Source organism: Eulemur rufifrons, chromosome 16 (genome assembly GCF_041146395.1).
Source record: "Eulemur rufifrons isolate Redbay chromosome 16, OSU_ERuf_1, whole genome shotgun sequence".
NCBI classification, from domain to species: domain Eukaryota; kingdom Metazoa; phylum Chordata; class Mammalia; order Primates; family Lemuridae; genus Eulemur; species Eulemur rufifrons.
The window spans coordinates 56,076,476-56,101,599 of record NC_090998.1 but is presented as its reverse complement, the minus strand read 5'-3'; the positions used below and the strand labels follow the sequence as shown (position 1 = coordinate 56,101,599).

The following is a 25,124-nucleotide window of genomic DNA, read 5'->3' as shown; positions in this document are numbered from 1 at the left end:
AAAGAAAAAAAGCACATAACCACAGATAAAATGTTTAGCAGTCAACAGAATTTTTTTATTTTTATAAAAAATTTAGCAATACAAATATTTTTTGAAAAGCTTTACTACTTGCAAGTAGCAAATCATCACCACCTTCATTGTCATCACTATCATCAGCACCACAATAAAGAAATGGATGTGTCTGTTATATCTTAAACAAAAATAAATCATTTAAGCTAGCCTCTCTGTTCATAAACTTCAGTAGGGCAATTTATCCCATAATTTATCTATCCCATTATAGAAAAATGTTTACTTCATCAACATGATACATAGGTCCCAAGATATCCATGGGCTTTCCCTACTACACAATTCTCAAAATGACCTCTTCTTCCCTTTCTTCTCCACCTCCAATTAAATTCTTGACTCTTTTGTCACGATTCAAGTAAAAAAAAAAAGGCTTCTCTTTATGTGCATTTCATGCCTACTGCATTGTATAATGATCCCACACTCTTAACTTGGTACTAAATATTTACCCTACAAACTCTTGGTGCTCGATTATATTCAATATTGTGTGAGCCTCTAATCCATTAATTCCTATAAATATTGTATTCTCTCCTCAACAAAACCACAATCTCCTTGAGGGAAGACGTTCTTGTTACAATTCTTGTTACCTGTGCTCCCTTTATAATCACAGCACTGTGCCAAGTAGGTAATGAATTCTTCATAAAATTCATGGTGTCTTGAAAAAACCAATCAAGCAAACTCTTTTAGGAAACATTGATTTACAAATTACAGAGTGGCAGCAAAAGGAAACTGAAAACTATCTGCCATAATTAATTGAAAACTAAATAGGGTAAAAACAAAATATTCCAGTACAAACTTGAGTTATTATATCTGCTACCTAATTAACTTATAAAACATCTATGATGAAAACACATTTGCAATACTCAGATATAGCTTCAGGTTGATAAAATTATGAGTTATAAGACATGTACTTCTTTTTTTATAATTTTTCTAATTTTCTATAAAGATCATGTATTACTTTTAGAATCAGTAAGAAACTAACAAAATCACTATGACATTATTCATCTAACAATCATATTATCTAGCTTATTAAGGCAACTTATATTTTAATCTCTGAAGTTTCAAAATTTCTGAAATCTGTTTCAGCAGAATCCTAAGCCTTTGGAGCCAGACAGCCTAGGTTTGAATTCCAAATCCACTAATTCCTGTTGTGTGATCAGAACACGTTAGTCACTGAGTTCCTAAATTTCCTCATCTGGAAAATGAGAAAATAACAGGTACTACTTCAAAAGGCTGTGATAAAGATTACATGGGTTAGAATGTTCAAAGCCCTTAAAAGTGAATCACATTTAGTAAACACAAACACAGTTGTCATTATTGTTATTGTTGTCAATATGTTTTTAGGATAAGAAGAAAGATAATTTAATTATTTATATGTCCACAACAACCTTCTTTTAAAGTAACACTCCATACCTCTGAGAGTTCTCATGAAAATAGGGTATGTAGATATAGAAAGGATTGCTGTATTATATCAAGTAGGCACTATACCTTTTGCTACAATTTAACACCAAAAAATAGAAAATCTCTGCAAACCTCATACACATCGTTTTAGCTACCTAATCTAGAGATTTAAAAACAAGTCTTCACACAGTATTCACTGGTTGCTTATTTTGGTCTAACAATGATAAAAGAATACCTTTGGGTAACAAGGAAAATAAATTATTATCCTAACAGCAAGCATCAGAATTCCTCCTAGGAAACTAGGTGCCAGGTGGAAACTCAAACCCTTAGAGATGAACTAGCATGAAATGAGGCCACAGTGAAGGAAGTTAAATTATTCAGCATTAGAAATAAGAAAGAATTTGAGAAGAAAGAAGAGAAAATATTGCAGAGTTTATAACAGAACAAAAAAAATGCCTTATAAGAAAAGGAGGCTCCAATACTAAATTTTAAGATTAGGGCTGGATTTTACTGTTTGTTCATTTGTTTGTTTTGCAATATAATACCCTGACATTCACACACACTAACATCCCCTCCAAAGCTTCAGTAAAGTCAGGGCAACTGGTAAAGAGTTTTCTTATTTATTTCTTTCAAATTTTGGTTTTCTAATGCAAATCAAAGAAAGAGGCAAATTCCATACTCCCTTGACATGGTTTGCACAGGGACGACTCATGAAGTAAGAATGCTATCACTTCAGCAGAAACAGCTCTTCTCCAGAAGTGAATATTAAATTCCACTGTGGGTCCACTGTGTCTAGTAACTGTCTGCCCTCCCCAGCCCCATTCGTGTTTGCTCTTGAACACACCCATCGGGTCTTTGTTCTATTAATAGAACCCAGTCATGTCAAGAGCACTAGTGACTGTCATACTGCTACATGAGGACTGAAAATTAACCATTAACCAGCTAACTTGACTTACCACAATTTATTATTTACTGTTTATAATGTTTTCTTCACTAGATACCCTGGACACCACACACACCCAGTTTCCTTAGTGCCTCAACCACAGGGTGTCCCAAAAGTCACCATGGAAAGGAAAAATCTTGTGGACTTTTCTAATGACTACTTTGTAAATAAAGGTACATTTATCTACAATTTCCCATTTTCTCTATGTATGGCAACTTTTGGGCCACCCTGTAGATGCTCCCTCTCAGTGGCCTTTACTGACCCCTCATCTTTCAACCTCTGAGCATTGAATCAGTCCCTCCTTGTCCCTATTCTCTTTCTTATCTTCTCTCACTACCTTGGTAATCCCATTCAGCCTCACAGCTTTATATATCATAATACTGGCAAATGTCAATCTCTAGTCAGATTATTCCCCCAAATCCCATATTTATAAATTTGACTGTCTGCTTGGATTTCTTACAGGCATCAAGTTGCCCTCTAAATGTTTAATAGACATGTCAGTCTCAAAAATTATCTCCTTCCACAATCCTTCTGTCTCAGTAAATGGTAATTCCATCTTTCTAGTTCTCAGGTCAAAAATGCTCTCAATACCACTCTTTCTCTTATGTTTCATATCTTGTTCATTAGCAAATTCCGTTGTATCTACTTTACATATATAGAGAGAGAGAAATGGACCACTTCTGACTACCTAACCATTAACATCCTCATCCAAGCAACCATCATCTTTCAGATTTTTTTCATAGCTTCTTAACTGGTCGTGCCTCTGTCCTTTCCTCCTACCTCAGACGTTCTCCCCCTCAGCACTGTTGAAATTTGGGGCTAGGAAATTCCTTGTTGTGAAGGGCTAACCTGTGCATTGTAGGACGTTTAGCAGTATCCCTGGCCTCTAACAACTAAATGCCAGTAGCACACCCCCTGCTCACCCGAAGTTGTAACAAACAAAAATGTCTCCAGATATTGAAGGGCAAAGTTGCCCACAGTTGAAAACCATTACCCAGCACTGTATTCTCAACTTAGCCACAGAACAACATTTTATGACATAAGCCAGATTATATAATGCCTCTGCTCAAAACTGACCAATAGATTTCCATCAAGAAAGAAAGAAAGAGCTGAAGTCCTTACCACAGCCTGCTGGCTCTACGTGATCTGCCAGGCCCTCCATTACTGCTTGACCTCACCACCTCACTCCTTTACTCCCTCTGCTCCAGTCAACTTGCCTCTTTGCTATTCCTCAGCTACACCAGGAAAGCTCTCACCTCAAAGTCTAGGGGCACTTTGTTCCCTCTGCCTGTAGTCCTTGTCTCATGGTATCTACCGGGCTTACTCCTTCACTGCCTTGAGTTCATCACTCAAAAGTCACCTTCCCAGTGGAGGCTTCCATGGTTGTCCATTTTAAAAACTCAGGCCCCTTCCCATGCCCCATCTGTCCCACACACTTCCTATCCCTCTGTTCCAGCTCCGTTTTTAATGGCACTTACCTATATGCTATATGCTACAAATGTTGCTATGTCCACCTGATAAAATGTCAGCCTCACCAGGGAGGGGATTTTTGCCTTTTTTATTCACTGCTGAACCTGTATCACATAGAAAAATGCCTGTGATAGGCACTCAATAAATGCTTCTAGAATAAATGAGGGAAGGCAGAAAGGGTAAAATAGGTCTTGAAAACCATCTTACATAGATCCAAAGGATCAAGGCAGTCTCAGCTTATATCTAGGATACATCTACATGCATCATTAACAAAGACTAAGTTGGTTTCCATGGAATTTATTCAAAATATAATTCATTATGTACAGTGGAAAGTAAGGATTTGTCAAAGTGTGTCTGTGCTTAGGGATTTTTGGTAGGGGGTATTTAGAAAACATATTTACAAATACATTATCACACAGTTCTAAATATGTATAGATATATGAAATAAGTAAAATTTTAAGAGAAATTTTACAAAGCACCATGGGCTGTGGTAACTCCCCTAGATATATAAAAAGTAGTATGCTGGGACGAGTCAAATCACTCAATTATATACACCATCAGGCAACTTAACAAGTAATAGTAATGGTGAACAAAGTACTTTTCTACAGATGAAAGCCTGCATGGTTCAATTGTGAGTGAAATAGAGGAATACAAATGCTTCCTGCTGTAAGCTGACAGTTACATGGAACCCCCTGAAGTTATAAATTGAGTTCCTCTGCTAATTACTGGTCTGAATGGGACAGACAAAGATCCACATTTTATTTCTCTTGCTGAACTTGCAGCATAAGCACTTGTGAATTTTTTACATTAGGGTCAAGCTGGGAAGTTCCCAATTGGCTATACCTGGAGTAGATAACAGTGGCATCTTCCACGCAAATGAGGTCAGGTATTCCTTTCTGCCTTGGGTGACTACAAGGGAGATTTCAGTGTAACAGATTCTAATAGGGAAGTTGATAAAGACGGGAAAACAGAACAAAACAAAACATTGATCCTATTTGAAATAAAATTTTGCCTATGGATTCTAAGAGCTCATGTTTCAAAAAGATCTCCAAATTTTGTAATATCACACATAAAAATTGTATGGTATACTTATTGATAACAATATCAACTATTCTATCAATTTTAAACTAACTATTCATTGTGAGACCAATAAAGCTACACAGCGGGCAAGTACTTTAATGAAATAGGCCCAGTTCTCCAGGGAGAAGAACTTGTGGTTCAAACACTAACACTTTTGATCAGGTAAGCACTTTATTCTTGCCAATGAGAAATACCTTTTATGTGGAACCTGATCAAAAATGCTCTTGGGAAGGAGAAGGGATGAGGAAGGGTAAGGGGGAAACAAAGGACTGTTGTGATGTAATATTTCAAATAACACAGGCTTTCTGAGAAGGAAAATAATTTCAACATTTCTAATGCATGTATATACCCTTTCTAACTTCATGAAAAGTCACAGTTCATTCCCTGGCAAGAGCAGCAGCCTCACTGAAATTAGGATGACAAATTAATTCACTTATACATTCAACCAACACTTAATAAACACATTCTCCTTGTAAAAGGAAGAAACATAAAAATATTCACAATCTCCATTATTACTAAGTTTCTCTTCTGTATTTTTATTCTGTTTACTATAATTGTATACTAGAAATATGATTGAACACAAATAATCTAAGGGATAACTAATACATTGAGGTTTGACATCTGAAAATTTGGAAACACATCAACAAATGCCTTCTCCGTGTAAAATATTGAATAGTTTTGAAAGTCATTAAGACCTAGTTTGAAATCCCAGCTCCCTCACTACTGGCTCTCTAGAGGAATGGAAAACTCCCTGGGTCTCAACTTCCTTATATGGAAAATGTTCTAACTGTATCTACCCACATGATAGTTGTAGTTATGTTATGTTGGCAAGCATGCTTCTATAGTACATATTAAATAAATTATAGGTATTTAAGTTATCTTTTGGAATCCTAAACTAGCATAATGCCTTTCTTAATTCTCAAAGGTACTTATTGGCAAGACTCCAGAAACACTAAATCTTACTTTACCTCTTCAAAAGAAATTATTTTTCATGCTTATCTTCTCTAAAAATAGAAACCTCAGAATTTTCATGCTTCTGGGTGTCTCAAATAAATGTGTGAAGAAGAAATTCCATCTTCAAGGAGCCCTTCCAATAAAATAACCAAGAAAGTTCTTACCTAGTTTTGGCAAGGAATAGGGCACTTTAAAGTAGTCTTCATAAAATTCTATTAGTCTCTTTGTTATATGGAGAGCATAGTCCCCGGATCCTCTTCTGATAGCATCGGGTCTTGCATATAACCGGACCTAATTAAAAATATATATAAAAGTTATTTTAGCCTTTTGGTACTCAAGTTTTACCTTCCTTGCAAATATGAATCTACACAAATCACTTTGGATACTACAAAAATTAAACAGAATCCTTGTTCATACTGCATATCAAAGCATGCTGTGGCTGAAAGAACCAAACTTGAATAATTGAAGTAATTGAAGTAACCAAGTTGAGCAAGTCACAATTTCCTTGCTTTACAAGATGACATAGAGAAGATTTATACACCTTGCATCAACATAAATATTCAGAGTTATCACTTGCATGTGCTTGCTAGAGATAGGAAGGCATGGTGGATTAGTATAATGGGTCCCTGACTATGCTGAAAGTAGGTAGGATATGGTGGCTCAGCAGGAGAGAAAATCATGGTTTGTTACAGACACATTGTATCAAGCTTTGGAAGTATTACCAGACTGAGAAAATATATACATATAATTTATGTTTCCTTCTTTTCTTTGGAATCAACTGTCTTTATTCCCAATATGCAAAGGAGAGATAGAAAATTTTCCATGTATATAAGCAATCTCCATTCTGGAAGGCCGTCTGCAACTGCTCCCGGCTTCAAACCCAGCGGAAGTAATTCATATTTTGAATACAATCCGGATAGTTAATATTGATTTTTAAAGGAAGCACCATATATTATCTAGTCTTTGGCCAAAAAAAAGCCTAAAGCAAGTAACAGAAAACTGAACAAAACTAACAATTGTATAGAAAAGGTTAAAATGAGATTAGTTTTCATAAAGCTTTCATAAAGCTATCCAGCATCTTTCTTTCCAAAGGCTAAATCTATTTTTCACAGATGTGGTCCCTAATCCTCACATCAATTCTGTGAATAAGAAATATGTATTTTGTGGAGCAGGAGAAAGCACAATGTCTTGGGAGTTGGATTTTAGTCCTACTCTGCCACTAACCAAGCTGGGTGATATTGAACAAATTACTTAACCTCTTTGGGTCTCAAATGTTTTCATTTATAAAATGAAGGTGTTGGCCACCAGCTGGTTGCTAAAGTTCTTTTCAGTTCTAAAACACATTACTTCCAATCCCATTTTACAGATAAGGGAGTTTGTGTTCTTTTCAAATGACTAGCAAAATAAATGGTTTGCTCAAAATATAGAAATGGATATTTATATTCAACAGTAAAACAAAAGAAAGTTATATTCAATCATAATATAAAAAATTAATTTTACAATTAACTCTTTGTTACCCATGCCTAAGGAGAGAGAACAGAAATGTGTATAATCAAAAAAAGTAAAAAGTCAAGGAAAACACATTTTGACTTTATGTTAGAAAGACCTGTAATTCAATAAGGTATTTACTAAACTCTATAATAATTATTTACTAAAATTGTGAAGTTACTTCCGTCCCAACAACTAAATCAAATATGGTCACCAATGTTTTTGGCTGGCAGTGGTAGAAAACTGAAAACCATCAAAAGAGATTACCTGCAACAGCGGAAGTTGACACTCTTACAGAGGCAGCGGTTAAGATCTCCTTGCCCCTGACATCAACTGTTTATAAACATGCAATGTCTTAAGTAAAGTTCCCAAGAAGCAGCCCCTAAGAAAAGGATGAGTGTACAAAGGATTTAACAAGTGCTCTCAGGAGACCCTTATAAGGGAGTGGGGGAAGCAGGGTAAGGGAGGATAACAGGCCAAGCAAGGGTGCAATTTCAGGTGAAGTCCTGGACTCAGCCTGATCCACAAGGGGCTCTGGAGTGTGAATTACACGGGTGGGTTTGCACGGCTTTGAGACAAGAGAACTAGCCTTCCATACTCATGCACCTCAGTTATTGGTTATTGGTTACCAAAGGGAGGACATAAAATCCTGGGCATTTCTGGTTCTTGCAGTATCTGGGTGACTCAGGCCCCATGGTCCAAAGATAGTCCTCTGCAAAGGTGTCATGTATGGCCTTTTAGGATAAAAGCAGTGGGAGCGAGGGGATGGGCACACCAAGCAAGAGAGGGAATCTAGTCTGTGCACCAGCAGCCTCCACCAGAGACAGTCATCATTCATTTGTGCATTCTTTCACTCGTTCAACAAATGTTTATTTGGTACCTGCTTTGTACCAGGGCCTAGACTAAGCATTTTTAACTTAGCAATAAAGAAGACATGTTCTCTAACCAAAGGAAATGCAAGGTGTTACTGACACAACAAGCAATGAAGATGTAATCAACATTCTCAAGAGCTCCTCATTTATTAGGTATGTTAGATAATGACAACTGATAATGATATATGCCATATGAATGATAAAATATAAATGTCAAATGGACACTGAGGAAGAATGGATAGCTTTCAGAAAGTTCTAGGTAAGGTAACTAGTAAATTCATGTTAAAAGCCATAACTGAGACTACTACAAAATGATGCAGCGAAGTTCACTTACTTTACTCTCAGAATGCATCATTATGCTTTGTGTGGAACCAGAGAAGACCCCGTTTAGCAAAAGCAATCTTAAGCTGGGAGGTATTAATTTGCCAGACTTCAAACTATACTACAAGGCTGTGATTATAAAAACTGCTTGGTATTGGCACAAGTGCAGGGACACAGACCAGTGGAACAGAACAGAAAATCCAAATATAAAACCATCCTCATATAGCCATCTAATCTTTGACAAAGCAGACAAAAACATACTCTGGGGAAAAGATTCCTTATTTAATAAATGATGCTGGGAAAACTGGATAGCCACATGTAGAAGACTAAAACAGGACACACAGCTTTCACCTCTCACAAAAATCAAATCACGGTGGATAACAGACTTAAATCTTAGGTCAGAAACTATTAGAATTCTAGAAGAAAACATAGGAAAGACTCTTACAGACATTGGCCTAGGCAAAGAATTTATGAACAAGACCCCTAAGGCAATCACAGAAACAACAAAAATAAATAAATGGGACCTGACCAAATTAAAAAGCTTCTGCACAGCCAAAGAAACAGTCACAAGAGTAAACAGACAACCTACAGAATGGGAAAAAATTTTCACATACTACACATCAGATAAAGGACTGATAACAAGAATCTATTTAGAACTCAGGAAAATCAGTAAGAAAAAATCGAACAACCCTATCAAAAAGTGGGCAAAGGACGTGAATAGAAATTTTTCAAAAGATATAAAAATGGCTAACAAACATATGAAAAAATGTTCAACATCTCTAATCATCGGGGAAATGCAAATCAAACCACAATGAGATATCACTTAACTCCAGTGAGAATGGCCTTTATCAAAAAGTCCCAAAACAATACATGTTGGCGTGGATGTGGAGAGAAAGGAACACTCATACACTGCTGGTGGGACTGTAAACTAGTGCAACCCCTGTGGAAAGCAATGTGGAGATACCTTAAACAGATTCAAGTAGACCTACCATTCGATCCAGCAATCCCTTTATTGGGCATCTACCCAGAAGAACAAAAGTCATTCTATAAAAAAGACACCTGCACCCGAATGTTTATAGCAGCACAATTCACAATTGCAAAGATGTGGAAACAACCCAAATGCCCATCAATTTATGAATGGATTAACAAAATGTGGTATATGTATACCATGGAATATTACTCAGCTATTAGAAATGATGGTGATATGGCATCTCTTTGGTTCTCCTGGAGAGAGTTGGAACCCATTCTATTAAGTGAAGTATCCCAAGAATGGAAAAATAAGCACCACATGTACTCACCAGCAAACTGGTTTCCCTGAGTGCACATTTGGGAATAACACCAATTGGGTATAGGACAGAGGTGGGGGCTGGGGGGAAGGGATGGGTGTATACCTACTTGATGAGTGCGATGTGCACTGCCTAGGGAATGGACACACTTGAAGCTCAGACTCTGGGGGATGGGGGGGCATGGGCAATATATATAACCTGAACTTTTGTACCCCCATAATGAGCTGGAAAAAAAAAAAAAGAATGTATCATTAATTTTGGTAGAAACACAACCATTCCTATCAATCAACTCTACTAGTTAGTCAAGCTATCTGTAGGCCCAGACAAGAAAAACACGATTAAATCAATCTGGTTGTCAAGATTTGATGGAAATGATCCAATTTGAGTGAGAAGATAAAACATACACATGCTTAGCACAGTGTTTTCATTTGCTTGTTAAAACATTTATTGCACACCTGCTGTGTGCCAGGCATTGTACTAGGGAATAGAAATAGAATGATAAAATTCCTACCACAAAATGAATGAGACTTTTATACTTACTGCTCTTAAAAGGTTCATAATATGTGGAAAACAAACAAATAAATCAACAACAAAAATACAATGTGAGAAATATAATAGTGTACTCTGCTTTCCCTCCCATTACAAATGATGAACTGACATCTATCCAAGGCTAAGTCTTCCTTCCACATTCTATCTACTCTTGCCTTTTTCAAAGACATCATTCCCAAAATTCTCCCCTTTATCTCCCATATCACCAATTTATGCTTCCATACTGGATCATTCTCATCAGGAAACAATACTCTGTATTTGTCCTATGTTTTAAAAAATAATCTTTCTTGACCATAGTTCCTCCCGGCATGGTTTCCAACCATGCTTGTTGAGTTTTCTGCACAGTTAGGATGAACATGTCAGTAAACATACAAACCAGAACACTTTTGACAATAAAAGGGAGCACTTACCACCTGAGATGACAGCTGCAAGTAGGATGTTTGCCTATTTATACTCCCTCTTTCTAATTTCTCTTGAACTCCCTGCAACAAAGCTTTCATCCCCACTACTCTACCAAAACTGTTCTCATCAAGATCACTAATGATAGCAAATCCTATGTCCAGTTCTCACTCTTCAACATGCTTAACCTGTCAACAGCATTTGGAAAATTGATCATTTCCTCTCCGTGAAGCACTTTTTATGTACTCATTCATTCATTCATTCATTCATTCAGAGACAGGGGGGTCTCACTCTGTCACCCAGGCTGGAATGTAACGGTGCAATCATAGCTCCCTGCAACCTCAAACCCCTGGCCTCAAGAAATCCTCCAGCTGCAGTCTCTTGAGTAGCTGGGACTATAGACATATGCCACCATGCCCGGCTTTTATTATTATTATTATTATTATTTTGTAGAGACAAGGTCTTACTATACTGCCCAGGCTGGTCTCAAACTCTTGAGCTCAAGTGATCTTCCTTCCTTGACCTCCCAAAGTGCTGGGATTACAGGCACGAGCCATTGTGCTCAGCCTGAAACACTTTCTTCATTTGGCTTCTCTCACTTTTCCTTCTATCCCATTGACCACTCCTTCCCAGTCTCCTGGCTGATTCCTCCTTATCCTCATTCTAATCACTTCTTAATATTGGAGGGTCCCATTTTGCAAGCTATAGACTTCTTCACCTTTCTGTGAAGAAAAAGTCCCTTAGTGATAACCTCTAGTCTCATGGTGATAAATATCATTTAGATGCCAAAAATTTACCCAGTAATTCCAGATTTCAGATTCATTAGTCCAGCTGACCACCTGGCATCTCCACTTGGGTATCTAATAGGCTTCTCAAACTTAACAGGTCTAAAACTGAACTCTCTCTCTCTCTTTCTCACACACACACACACACACACACACCTGTTCTTCCTAAAACCTTTCCCATCTCAGTTAATTACAATCTTCCACTGAGATGTCCAAGCCCAATGCCTCAGCATCATCCTTGTTTTCCCTCTTTCTCTCACACTTCACGTTCAGTTGGTCAGCAAATCCTGTTGGCTCTACCTTAAAAATACATCTGGAATCCTATCACTTCTCACACCCTGATACTACAACTCTGCTGGTCCAAGCCTCCTCCACTGCTTGCCTGGAGGAATGATCTGCTGTCCTGCTGATGCCTCATCCCTTGCTCCCTTCAGGCTGTTATCTACATAGCAATGAAATGTTTCCTGTTAAAATGGGCATCACATCATGTCACTCTTCTGCTTTTCTTCCTTTAGTGACTTCCCATCTCATTCAGTGTAAAAGCCCAAGATTTTACAAGGGCCCAGAAATCCCTATAAAAATCTAATCCCCTTTAGCTCTCTGGCTTCCTTTCGTACTATTTTGGTCCACACTAACTGCAATTCATTCATACACTGGTTTCTGTACCATTCCTCAAACATACCAGAGAGATTCCCCATCAAGGTTTTTTCAGTTTTCCCCCAGATTATCTCCATGGCTCATTTCTCCATCTTCTTTAGATACTTGTCCAAATATCTCACTTTCTGAGCAGCCATGCCTCCTACCCAAGTACTCTCTATCTCCCTTCCTTGCTTTATTGTTTCCTGAAACACTTGTCACCATTTAGCAAAATATATGTTTTATTTATTAATTTGCTTCTTGCTACCTTTTTCCAAGAAAACACGTTGTACAAGGACGAAGATTTTTTAACTATTAGATCTAACCATATAAAAGTGCCATTTTTGTGGGTCAAAATATTTACTCGATTTGCCTCTCAAGTACCTGGTACATAAACCTTTGACAAATGAATGAAAAAATGAATTTCATAGATACATACAGGTCCTAAAGGAGTATATAACAGAGACCATCTCAGAGGAGTGGATGTTTACACCGAATCTTGAAGGATCAGCTGGGAAAAGGAAGCTACCAAATGGAGGATGATGTCTCAGACCAAAGTAACAGTATGTACTGAGACAACAGCACTGACCAAACAGTAAGTGATCTTAAAGGGATTACTCAACACTGGGGTTGTATTATAGACGTGGAAATACATGGGAGGATATTAAACCAGAAAGGGATAAAAATTAGTTTCGTATTTCAAAAAGATCACATCAGTGACTTATACCAGGTAAACTGAGATATAGGGAGCTGCTTGTTAAGAGTGCGGGAAGAGAGACAAGTTAGAAAAGTGAGGACACGTCTGTAGTCCCAGCTACTCAGGAGGCTGAGGCAGAAAGCTCACTTGAGCCCAGGAGTTTGAGGTTGCAGTGAGCTATGTGAGCTATGATGATGCCACTGCATTCTAGCCTGGGTGACAGAGTGAGAACCTGTCTCAAAAAAAAGAAAGACAAAAGAGGAGACATATGATGATAAGTGAAAATGGAGAAGTAAAGAGAAATTGCAAACCATATTACAGAAGTGTCTGTAAACTGAACTGCAAAATATGAATTTAACAATATGGGCAGAGGCAAGTCATTTAAAGATTTTAAGCCACAGAACGGCATGATCAGAATTAGGTTTTAGCAAACTGCACTGGCTGCAGTGAAGATGATGGATTAGGAAGGAATAGAAACAAATAAAAAGAAATGAGTTAGACTATTGTAGAAATCCAGGTAAAAGATGACGGTGGTTTGGACTAGAAAGATGGCAGCAGGGATGCAGAGAAATAGATGGATTGCTTCAATTGTCCGAACACTCTTGTTGAACAAGCCCTTTAGTTATCAGGTGAAGCCAATTATAGTCACATTCGCACTTAAAAACAATCATTCATCTTATCTGTACCCCAGTATCTCACTACAGTTACCTGTTAGAACAAGTGAGACCCATCGGAAATGTCCAAAATATTTCACAAACTGAGTAATTCCTGTATGGTTAATCAAGTGAATTTAGCACAATAATTCGCTTTATATGGTGAAAAAAATTCACAGTTATTTTCTTCTTTTAGAGTAACAAAGTTCTACTTAATCATAACATAGAAACTAAATCTTCACAAACATAGTTATCACTCAGAAGCAATGAAATATAATTTTATTACATCTGCTTATTTACATTTTCTGACATTGCATGATAAGAGCCCGGCTCTGAAAATGTAAATTGTTTACCAGGTTTTATCTCTCTCTCTGTATAGCTTCTTTCAACAAGCAACATGAACCAAACTCTATGAACAGTTAGTCCAGTGGAAGGGACATTATGTTAGGAACTGACACATAGAGATTTGAAGTTCAGCTTTCTCACTAACTACTTCTGTCTACTGTGACAGTTCACTTCTGCAGGCCTCAGCTCAAAGTACCTTCCAAGGGTAATAGTTTGTCATTATCTATTTATCATATCACACCTCAGAGATGAGTGTGTCATCTAAATTTGCCTAAATTCTTCTCATCTAGTCTGCACTTCTTGTGAGAAGAAAATAGTAAGAAGGGGGTTTTTTATTCACATAATTTTACTCCTTTACATTTTTATTTCCCTTGGAAACACAAACCAACTACTCAGCTACCTTTCTCCATCCTTTACTCCTGAGTGTTCCTCTTTTTTCCCTGAACTGTCCATGAAGTTGGTACTGATTAGACAGAAACAACTGTAATAACCAATATGGAATAGAAGAATCTGGCTTTGGAAAAATATTCTCATGGCACCACCCTTGTAGTAATACATCATAGCAATGAGCTGAGCTGAGGGAGCCACACATTTTTGATCCCTTGGAACACAATAAGGGTTCCTGGTGGGATTTCTGCTGGACCCAGTGGTGTTTACTCTGTAGTTTCATAGACTCTCTATACTTAAAGTATGTAGCATCTCTTTATAGGATTTTAAGCATTTTTATCATTGAAAGGGGAAAAAAACGCTGAAGGCAGATAACGTCCATCCCTTTAGTTACCTCATTTTCTCACAAAATCAAGAGTGGCAATGAAGTTTCAACTCTCCCGACCGTGGGGCGTGGCTGCTTAGAGAACATGTTGGGAAGAATCCTGAGACCACATCTAGACTCTGCAGGAGAAAGTGCCATAATCCGTGAAATGTGCTGTGTATATGAGGATAGGAGAGGTAACGCTGGTGCCAGACATCTGCCACTATTAGGGTAGCATATTCTTCAGAAGACAGTCAAAATGAAAGAGAACTTTAGACAGATTCCAACTGATTATGTCTCTGAAAGCTGTGCAATTTAGAACAAGAACAACAACGTCTGTTTAAGGAATTCATCAATGGGGTCTTTATTTATTCAGTTAATAGCTAATGAGCATCTATTAAGGACCAGGCCACTATTCACATGCTGAATGTGTAAAGGTTAGCAGGAAACAAGATCTTTTCTTTCAAGGAGCTTGCAGTACTCTGGGGGGGACACAACAGCCCTACAGTTTAGAATAACAAAGTGGATCTAATTTATATCTATTTATTTATATCTAATTTCTTTCAAAAAGAAACCCTCTCCATAGAGATGGTGATTCAGCAAAACAGGGCCAGAGCACCGAGAAAGTAAAGATGAGCAATCAGTTATTCAGAGTCTTACCTACAAAGCTCTACCTTTCGTTATACTAAAGATTTTGAAAGGTTAAAAATGCATATATAATTGTAATATAATGTAAAAGTAGTAAGAAAACACATTCATTTTGTCAGAAATATTATGAAATATTCTAGTAAATAATTTTAGAGACTTTCTTCTAATAATTTAAAGTGCCTCACAGATTTTTAAAATTTATCTTCACAAAATAACCTGGAGTTAGCCATAAATTCTGATTTCGTAGATGAAAAATTCTGAAGAGAAGGTTTTCTATAGTCATTGAGTTGCTTTACAGGGCAGTAAAACTAAATTTCTCTGTCTATAACCTTTCTTCTAGATTGTCTTAATTATTTGTTGTTTAAAAATGAATTGTGCTAGTTGCTATATAATCATGTGAAACAGTGTACAGTTACACCATACATAGCCAAGAAGAAGAAAAAGCATTTACAACGGTAGTACACCTGTTAAACACTTGAATAACATTTTCTCTAATTTGACATTTATAATTTGGTACTTTGAGTTAAATAAACCTTCTGGCTTGCCAGAGTTATTCGCTGAGACAATTTTACGCTACAAGAGTACATTAGGAACTTTGGAAGACACAGTAATTATTTCATGGCTTTAAAATATCACTAGAATAACAATACATTTACTTTTCTTTTCGCCGAACTGAAAACCAGTCCCTTTCTTTAATATTAATAATTGCAAACCAACAATGTGTTGTCACTAAATTCCAGCCAGTAAAGCTGAATTAATTCACCTATGTGAATATAATTTGATTTGGGGGTTCTTCCTACAAATCCGGAAAACAGAACAAGCCAGGGAGAAAGGAGCAGGTGCTTTGGGCACTAAGTCAAAGATAAATACATTGATACAAAGAGGAAAGGATGTTGTAAACAAGAAACTAAAAGCCCAGGAGTATTAGTCTTATTTAAAATTCAGAAGACAACATTTTTTTCCTAAGCAAATGGGAAATAAATACACACAAAACTCTGATAGAAACAGGGAACCAGTGCCCAAACTCAAATTCAGGAGCTAATAAACATAGAGAAGAGTCTGGAAGGGGGAAGGGGGAATGGGAAGGGGCTTTCCTTGCAGAAGCAGGTGGCACAGGCCGAGGAGGCTCCAAAAGGGCCTTGACCTCTCACGTTAAGTGTCTGGATATGTGGCTTTGAGCAATTGAGAGCCCCTTCAGAGTCTGAAGCAGAGCAACATGATTGAAAACAACAAGGGAAGAATATTTAGGCAACAGAATTTAATATGTATTGAGATAAAGAGGCCAGTGAGTAGAAAAGCATAATATTACAGGTGAAAAACTTGTTCTGTAGATTTTTATAGTGAGAACAGCCAGTAATAGGCAGTCTCCATCACCTTAGTGAAAGAACTCATTCTGAGAAGGAGAATTTGGGGTGGACGCAGAGTAAAATCTCGGTGCTAAGAATGAGGCACATGGTGATAGCAAAACCACAACTACCTCGAAACCATTCTAACAGAAACACATCACAAAAAGAAATGTCAAAGCCTCTTGGCAAGTCTCATCTTGGGATCTGTTCTACAGATTCATATAATAGATATTTTGAGAACAATTACTTAAACATCTGTAGTAAGCCTTATACTAAATTTCATACCACAGCAAATACTACTGTTAAATAATAAAAAGAGTCCAGAGTATTGTCACTGATAAAATCTCTCTAACAGCCTGCCCTTGCTTGTATTTTGTCCCTTCCGTCTTTACAGAATTTCACTAAGGATTCATGAGAAAAACACTCGCTGGGAATTCTGAGACAGCTTCGTCATATACTATGGAGTTCCTTTTAGGCTCAGTGGCCCTTATTCCGTAGGTTTATAGGCTCTCTATATTTATACTGTGTTTGTGTCAACTCTCTATAGGACTTTAAGTTCTTTGAACACTGGGTCCATCTTTTCAGCCCTTACTGTGTCTAATACAATGCCTTGCACCCGATACGGACTGACAACGTGTTGCTGACTCCCATAAAATGGCAATAAACTTTGAAGATCCTTGTTGAGTCACTCTAGTACTAAAATGCTGCTATTTATTTTGGAAGATTGATAACATCTTCCAATTGCATTTTGCTTCAGGCAAGGAAATTAGTACTGTGGCAAACTGTACAGTCTCTTCTTGTAAATCACATCACATTTATTTACAAAGCACAGAACTTAACCTCACTGTGGAGCTTACAAATTTAAGTTACTTATGGGGATTTCTAGGGAAGGGCAGGACTTTGCCATATTCGAGCTGCTATTGTTATGTTTTTTCTAAATCCCTATGTGGTAGGCTTGAAGATAGCTACATCCTAATCCCTGGAATCTTTGAGTGTTACCTTAAATGGCAAAAAGAACTTTATGGATGTGATTAAATTAAGACATTACTGGATTACTGAAGATTATCCTGGTTCATCCAGGTGGGTTCTAAATGTAATCACAAATGTCCTTATAAGGGGAAGGCAGAGGGAGTTTTGACTATGAATGAAGAGAAGACAACAGGATGACAGAAACAGAGAGAAACGTGAAGACACGAACATGGAGAAAGGAGCCACGAGCCACCAAAGGCATGGAACTCAGCTTTAGAAGCTGGAAAGACAAAGAACTGAATCATCCTATGGAGCTTCCAGAAAGAACCAGCCCTGCAGACTCCTTAATTTTAGCCCTGTAAAACTCATTTTGGATTTCTGGTCTCCAGAACAGTAAGAGAATAAATTTGTGTTGCATTAAGTCACTGAATTTGTGGTAATTTATTACCACTACAATAGGAAACTAATATATCATAGTTTCTTTACCTTATTGCCAGTTAATTCACTGCTTTGTATCAGATTTTCAACTTCCTGTGGGAGCACATTTTGTGTTTCTTTGTGTACCTTTCTATCGTAGGTATAATTCTTTACAGCTTTCAAATTGCTCATTTTGGCACTCCTGTATTACTCGCCTATATTATTACCAAGCACACAATACATTCATGCATTTAAGTGGCACAGAAAAAAGTGAAATAATTGAATAAAAGACTCATCTACAGCAAATTTTCTCCAGGTTTCATCTTTGCATCAGAATCACCTGCAGTTATAGATTAAAATTCAGATTCCTGGGCCCACCCAGGATACCAGGTGTTCTGAATTATCTCTCTCAGGTGGGACCCTAAAATCTACATTTTTAACTACTCACAGTTGAATTATATATATTCTAAATTTGAAGAACCATTAGCCTAGGGTTACCTGAAGAAGATTTTTTTCATTTAGCCCTACAGCAAGCAAACCTCAAGCTTGAAAGAAATATTTCAAGCAAAAGCCTAACACGTAGGAAAAAATATATAATTCCTTAAATTTCTTTCAACATCAGAGTCTTCAATAAAGATACATTCAACATGGCTATTATTCTTTTTAACAACTAATCTTTCTCCTGCAAAATAAACAATAAACAACAGATAAGTAAGATCCAATGTCTGGGAATCAGAAAAAGTTGCTTAATCCTGTCACAGTCCATAGATAAAACAGTAGCATTTAATCCCTCTCTGAGATAGAGTACCTCTTTTGCAATAGACTGAATTGTATTTTTTGGTTGTTGGTTTGTTTGTTTGTTTGTTTTATTAAGCAAGAGAGAATAAATTTAGAGAATTTTCTCATTAAGCTATCTATTTTACGCCTGGTCAAATTTCTTCAGCAAGACTGACAGCCAAGTACATCTATCTGTAAATACACAGAGGCTCAGTGCTGAGTTGAATTCGGTTTCAATTTAGTTTGGCCCATCTGTCCTTTGATTCCCTGACTTCCAAATGCCCGCTGACCTCACTGTTACGTGTGCCACCCTCCTCTCTAAAGCAGCACTGCCCAGTTCAAATACAGCATCCTGCCTTCACCAGGGAAAATCTCACGGAGAAGGTGGTACTTGAGGAAAAATATAAAGTAAGTGAGGATGTGAGCAATGCAGATATAGGTTTTTGAGGGGAATGAATTCCAGGAATAGACACATACCAGTGTTCTTAAAACCTTCATGGTTTCAATCCTCTAGCCTCTCCACAAAGAATAAAACATTACCCTTATAATCCCAACAGATATAAATAATGCTCAGCTTTTTTCCCACATTTATTTCAGATATTTTTTTAACACACTCTAATTCCCTGAGGCAACACACACCCTTTACCTGATTCCCCTCTCTCCTGCTCTAGAAATAACTGCAGCCAGGATGTACTGGCTTCCACGGTGAAATGCACAGTCTATTTCCAATTCATGTTATATTTGTCTTTCAGCTTTAATTCAGTATTTTCCATTTCTCTTCAAAAGAGTTGTACCAATTTATATCTTACCAGTACAGTCCCTGCTTCCCCACACCCTCACCAAATATTTTATTTTGAAATTTTTTATTAATCAACAGGTATGAAAGTTTTTTATTGTTGGTTGTAATTTATATCTTTCTGATAATAGATTGAACATCATTTTATGTTTATTGGCTCTTTATCTCTTTTGCAAACTGTCTTGTTCTGCAAACTATTTTATCTGCCTATTCTACCATTGGATCATTTATCTTTTCCTTATGATTTGCAGTAGTTCTTGTATATCCTGGATAGTAATGATTTGTCAATGTGTGATTTGCAAAAGATTCTTCCTGTCTATGGTAGCCTTGTACATTACATCCTTGATCAAATAGAATTTTTTACTTTGAATGTAGTCAAATACAAATGTTCCCTTTAGGGTTTGTATTTTCTGGGTCTTTTTAAAGAAATCTTTCACTGCCCTCAAGGTTAAAAAGATATTTTTCCTATGTTTTCTTCTACAAGTTTAAGATTTTTGCTTTTCAAAGTCAGGGCTGTAACCTACATGAGATGTATTGTGTGCATGGTGTGAAGTTGGGATCTTCATTCTATTTTTTTCTATATGGATAATCCATTGTGTCTGTACTATTTATTGAATATTCTTGCTTTTCCCACTGATTTATAATTCCCACTCTCTCATACACCAAGTTCTCATATATGCTTGGATCTTCATTGTTTTCTACTGGTCAGTATGTCTATCACTGTACCGAGAGCACATTCTATAATCACTAAAACTAAATAAATCTTGAAGTCTAAGAAGACCAGCACCCTCTCCTTATGCTTTTTCAAAAATTCCTTATTATTCTCTATGAACTTTAGGATCATTTTTACATATTTACACACAAAATCCTGTTGTGAATTTTGCTAGCATTGCACTGGATTTTCATGTTAATTTGACATCTTCACTATATTAGATCTTAACATCTATGCCTATTGAATATCTCTTGATCATTTCAGCCTTTGCCCATTTTTAGTTTTTTATAATTTCCTCTATGTAAGCCTTACACAACTTCTATTAGATTTACTTTTAGATACCTTATCATTTGTTGTTACTGTAAATAGGATTTGAAAAACCATATTTCTAATCTATTATTTCTGATATTAGCCACTTATTGATTTTTTGTAAAGTGACTTTGAAAAGTCAACTTTCTCAATTAGTTCTAATAGTTTTTCTGTATTGTTTTATATTTGCTTGTCTCAGTCAGGATTTCTAGAACAATGCCAAGTAGGAGCAGTAAAAGAAGGCACACTTATCTTATTTCTAACTTTATTGGGAATGCATGTACTATTTCACTACAAACTATAATTCTTGCTGCAAGATAAGGAAGTTCCCTTCTATTCATTGTTTGCCAAAAATTCTATCACAAATGGTGTTGGATTTTTCTAATGCTTTCTTCACATATATTCGGATGATATGTTTCTTCTTCTTTTTCCTGTGATCTGTTAAGGTAGTAAATTATAGTAATAAGTTTTCTAGTGTTAAATTGTTTGCTTTCCTGAAAAGGAAACAATGGAAGAAACATACTTAGTCATGTTGGGAAACATGCCTCTTTGGCTTAAGATAGAATTTAACTTTTCTCAAAGAATTGGTGAAACATACCTAAACATATCTATAAAACTGTGTGAACCTGGTGGGGTTTTTTTCTTTTGGAGGGTGGGAGGTGGTTAGATTTTTGACTATTGATTCAATGTCTTTAAGGTTATTGATAATTTACAGTTTTCTTTAAAATATGCATTTCATCTAAGTTTTAAAAGCATGAGCCTGAAATCCTTCATAATATTCTCTATTTCTCAAATCTCTCCGTTATCTATAGTTATTTTCAATTCTAATGATATTTATACCTTTTATCTTTTTCTCATAAGATTGTCAAAGGTATGTCTCACAGTCTATTCAAAGGACTCTTTTGGTTTGGCAGAGCTTTCTTTATTTCTTTAGCTTTTATTTCATTGATTTCTAATGTTAATTATTTTCTTGTTTCTTCTTTCTTTCACTATACAATTGACCCTTGAACAATACAGGGGTTGGGCACAAACACCCCATAGAGTCAAAAATTTGAGTATAACTTTTGACTCCCCCAAAACTTAACTACTAATAGCCTACAGTTTACTGAAGTCTTACCAATTATATAAACAGTCCATTAACACATATTTTGTATGTTATATGTATTAAATACTGTATTCTTACAATAAAGTAAGCTGGAAAAAAATCTGTTATTAAGAAAATGATAAGGCTGGGCACAGTGGCTCACCCCTGTAATCCTAACACTCTTGGAGGACGAGGCAAGAGGATTGTTTAAGCTCAAGAGTTCAAGACCAGCCTGAGCAAGAGTAAGACCCTGTCTCTATTAACTAAAAATAAAAAAATTAGCCAGACATGGTGGCATGAGCCTGTAGTCCTAGCACTCGGGAGGCTGAGGCAGGAGGATTGCTTGAGCCCAGGAGTTGGAGATTGTAGTGAGATATAATGACACCACTGCACTCTACCCAGGGTGACAAATTGAGACCTGTCTCAAAAAGAAAATAAAAGGGAGAAAAAAATCATAAGGATGAGAAAATATATTTACTATTCATTAAGTGAAAGTGGATCATCTTAAGGGGCTTCATTTCATCATCTTCACGTTAAGTAGGCGAAGGAGAAGAAGAAAGGAAGAATTGATCTTGCCATCTCAGGGGTGGCAGAAACAGAAGAAAATCCACATATAAGTGGATCCATGCAGTTCAAACCCATGTTGTTCAAGGGTCAACTATACTGTTATTTTTCTTTATTCTTGAATAAAATAATCATCTGATCAATTTTAAATCATTCATGTTTTAAAAATGACTTTTTACAGTATACCCTTTAAGGATATTAATTCCTTCTATGCACTGTTTGTTGCATTCCACAAAATTTAATCAGCAGTGTTCTTATTTTTCATTAATTTCTATATATTTCATAACTTTCCATTTAACCCATAAGTTATTTAGAAGTATCATTTTTAAACTTCCTAATGTTGTGATTATTAGGTTATTTTTTTATTATTGTGATCTAACTTTATTGCCAAAAGCGTGGCCTGTTTGATATTGATTCTTGGTATTTCTTTAAATAAATTTTATTGTGTATATTTAAAGTATGCAGTGTGATATTATAAGATACATCATTACTATAGTAAAATCATTGCTGTTGTCAAGGAATTAACATATCCATCATCTCACATAGTTTCCCATTTTTCTCCCTGTAACAAGAAGAACTATAATCTACTCATTTAGCAAAACTCTTGAGTATAATACACTATTATTAGCTATAGTGATATCTGCACTCACACATGTATTGCAGCAGTATTCACAATAACCAAGATTTGGAAACAACCTAGGTGTCCATCAATGGATGAATGGATAAAGAAACTGTGGCAGATATACAATGGAATATTATTCAGCCTTTAAAAAAGAGGAGACCGTGTCATTTGCCACAATGTGGATGGACCTAGAGGACATTTATACTAAGTGAAATAAGCCAGACACAAAAATAAAAATATTGCATAATCTCATTTATATGTGGAATCTAAAAAAAAGTCAAATATATAGAAATAGAGAATAAAACAGTGGTTACGGGGGAGGGGAAGAAATGGAGATAGGTAAATGGATATAAAATAACAAATATGTAGGATGAACAAGTTGAAAGATCTTAGTATTTCTTGAGTTTTTGTGGACTAGCATTTGTGAATTTCTTCACTAATAGGTACATGTGCTTGAAACAATGTTTAACTCCTAATTTTTAGGTACATGGATTCAAATATATTAGTTAGGCTAATATTGTGTTATTTATGTCTTCTCAATCTCTAAGTATTTTGTTTTATGTTTCTGAGAAAGGTATTAAAATCTCCCACAAGTCCATTAATCTGGATTTGTCCATCTGTAGTTCTGCATTTTCTGCCTCATATATTTTGAGTCAATATTATTAAGTTATACAGGTTTATATCTTCCAGGCAAAAGCCTTTTATAATCTTCAACCTCAATAACACTAATACCTTACAATCTATTTCATTAAATAATATCATCTTTCTCCTCCTCTTTACGTTCAAGATTTCAGGCTTTATGTTTAAGATGCATCTTCTGTTAAAAGCATAGAGATAGATTTTATTTCACTATCCAACTACTTGTCTCTGTATTTTATAAGAAAATTTAGCATAAATATATATTTTGGTAGAGATATAAATATAGAAGTTTATGTTTAGCTCTCTTATTCAATGTTTTCTATCCATTTTTTAACTTTATTTCTTTTTTCTCCTTTCCTGCTTTTTATTAGATTGATCATATTTTATTTTATTTTTATTTTTTTATTTATTTGGAAATTATATGTTCTATTTCTATTTACTTTTTCAGTGATGCACTTAAGTGTAAATACATAATGGCTTTTCATAGTCTAATGTTAATTTATATCTCTATATACCTTGAGAGCAATAATACATGGACCTGAATACATTCAGTAGAGCGTGGTGGTCAAGTGAGCAGGTCTGAAGCTAAACTACCTGGATTTAGAACCTGGCTCTGCCTCTTACTATCATTTAATGGATTAGTTTACTCATCATCTCTCTGTATCAGTCCCTTCATCTGAAAAATAAAGTTAATAATTGCTTGGGAATTATGGGAATCAAATGAGTCACTACATGGGCAGGGCTTAGAGAAATGCTAGCATATATCTTACCTGTTTTGATTTTTCATTTCCCTGTTGTACTACAGTTACAACTTATTTTGACAACCATCGAAGTTAGTCATTATTATTATTTAACTGGTGATGCCTATTTAAATTCACCAACAGTGTGCCAATTCTTTGCTTCACCATAGCTTTTTCCTTTCTAGGTTAAATTTTCTTCTTTTGGGGATATATCCTGCAGTCATGCTTTTCACAATGGTCTATAAATATAAAACTCTCCCAGTCCTTCTTTGTATAAAAATGTCTAAATGTTGCCTTCATTAAAAATAATTTATGAGGGTACTAATAATAATTTATGGAAGCCTAGGAAACCATAGCTTTGACTTTCTCTCAAAACTTTGAAAGTATGTATTGCACTATCTAGGGGACTCTATTTTCACTGCTGAGAAGTCTACTTTCATTTGTCTCTTAATAGATGATCTTTTTCCCTCTGGTTGCTTTATTTAAATATGAAAAGTTTTAAACATATGTAAAATCAGAGATGGTAGAAAAATGAATCCCTATATAACCATTTCCAGATTCAATAATTATCAAGAATTTGCTTCATCTATATCTTTTTCTTAGCTTTGCTAAAGTGTTTTAAAGGAAATTACAGACATTATGTCATATTATCCATACCATATGCACATCCAAAAAATATGGATATTTTCTTACATAACTTAGATGTCATTACCCACCTAACAAAATGATCTCTGGCAGATTTGTAGGTGTTCTCTTTGTGTTTAGTGTTTCCTAATTTCACCATGATGTTTCCAGATACGGCCTTGGT

The 25,124-nt window shown here is 36.0% G+C and overlaps 1 protein-coding gene across 1 annotated transcript in view; it reads right to left on the bottom strand.

The window, feature by feature from the left end:
• The window catches only part of TRHDE (thyrotropin releasing hormone degrading enzyme), a 367,060-nt gene that overhangs the window by 254,310 nt on the left and 87,626 nt on the right, over positions 1-25,124 (bottom strand). The window contains exon 3 of the mRNA XM_069490875.1: positions 6,076-6,202. Within this exon, the coding sequence (XP_069346976.1) occupies positions 6,076-6,202 (127 nt within the window). The remainder of the gene's footprint in view (positions 1-6,075; positions 6,203-25,124) is intronic.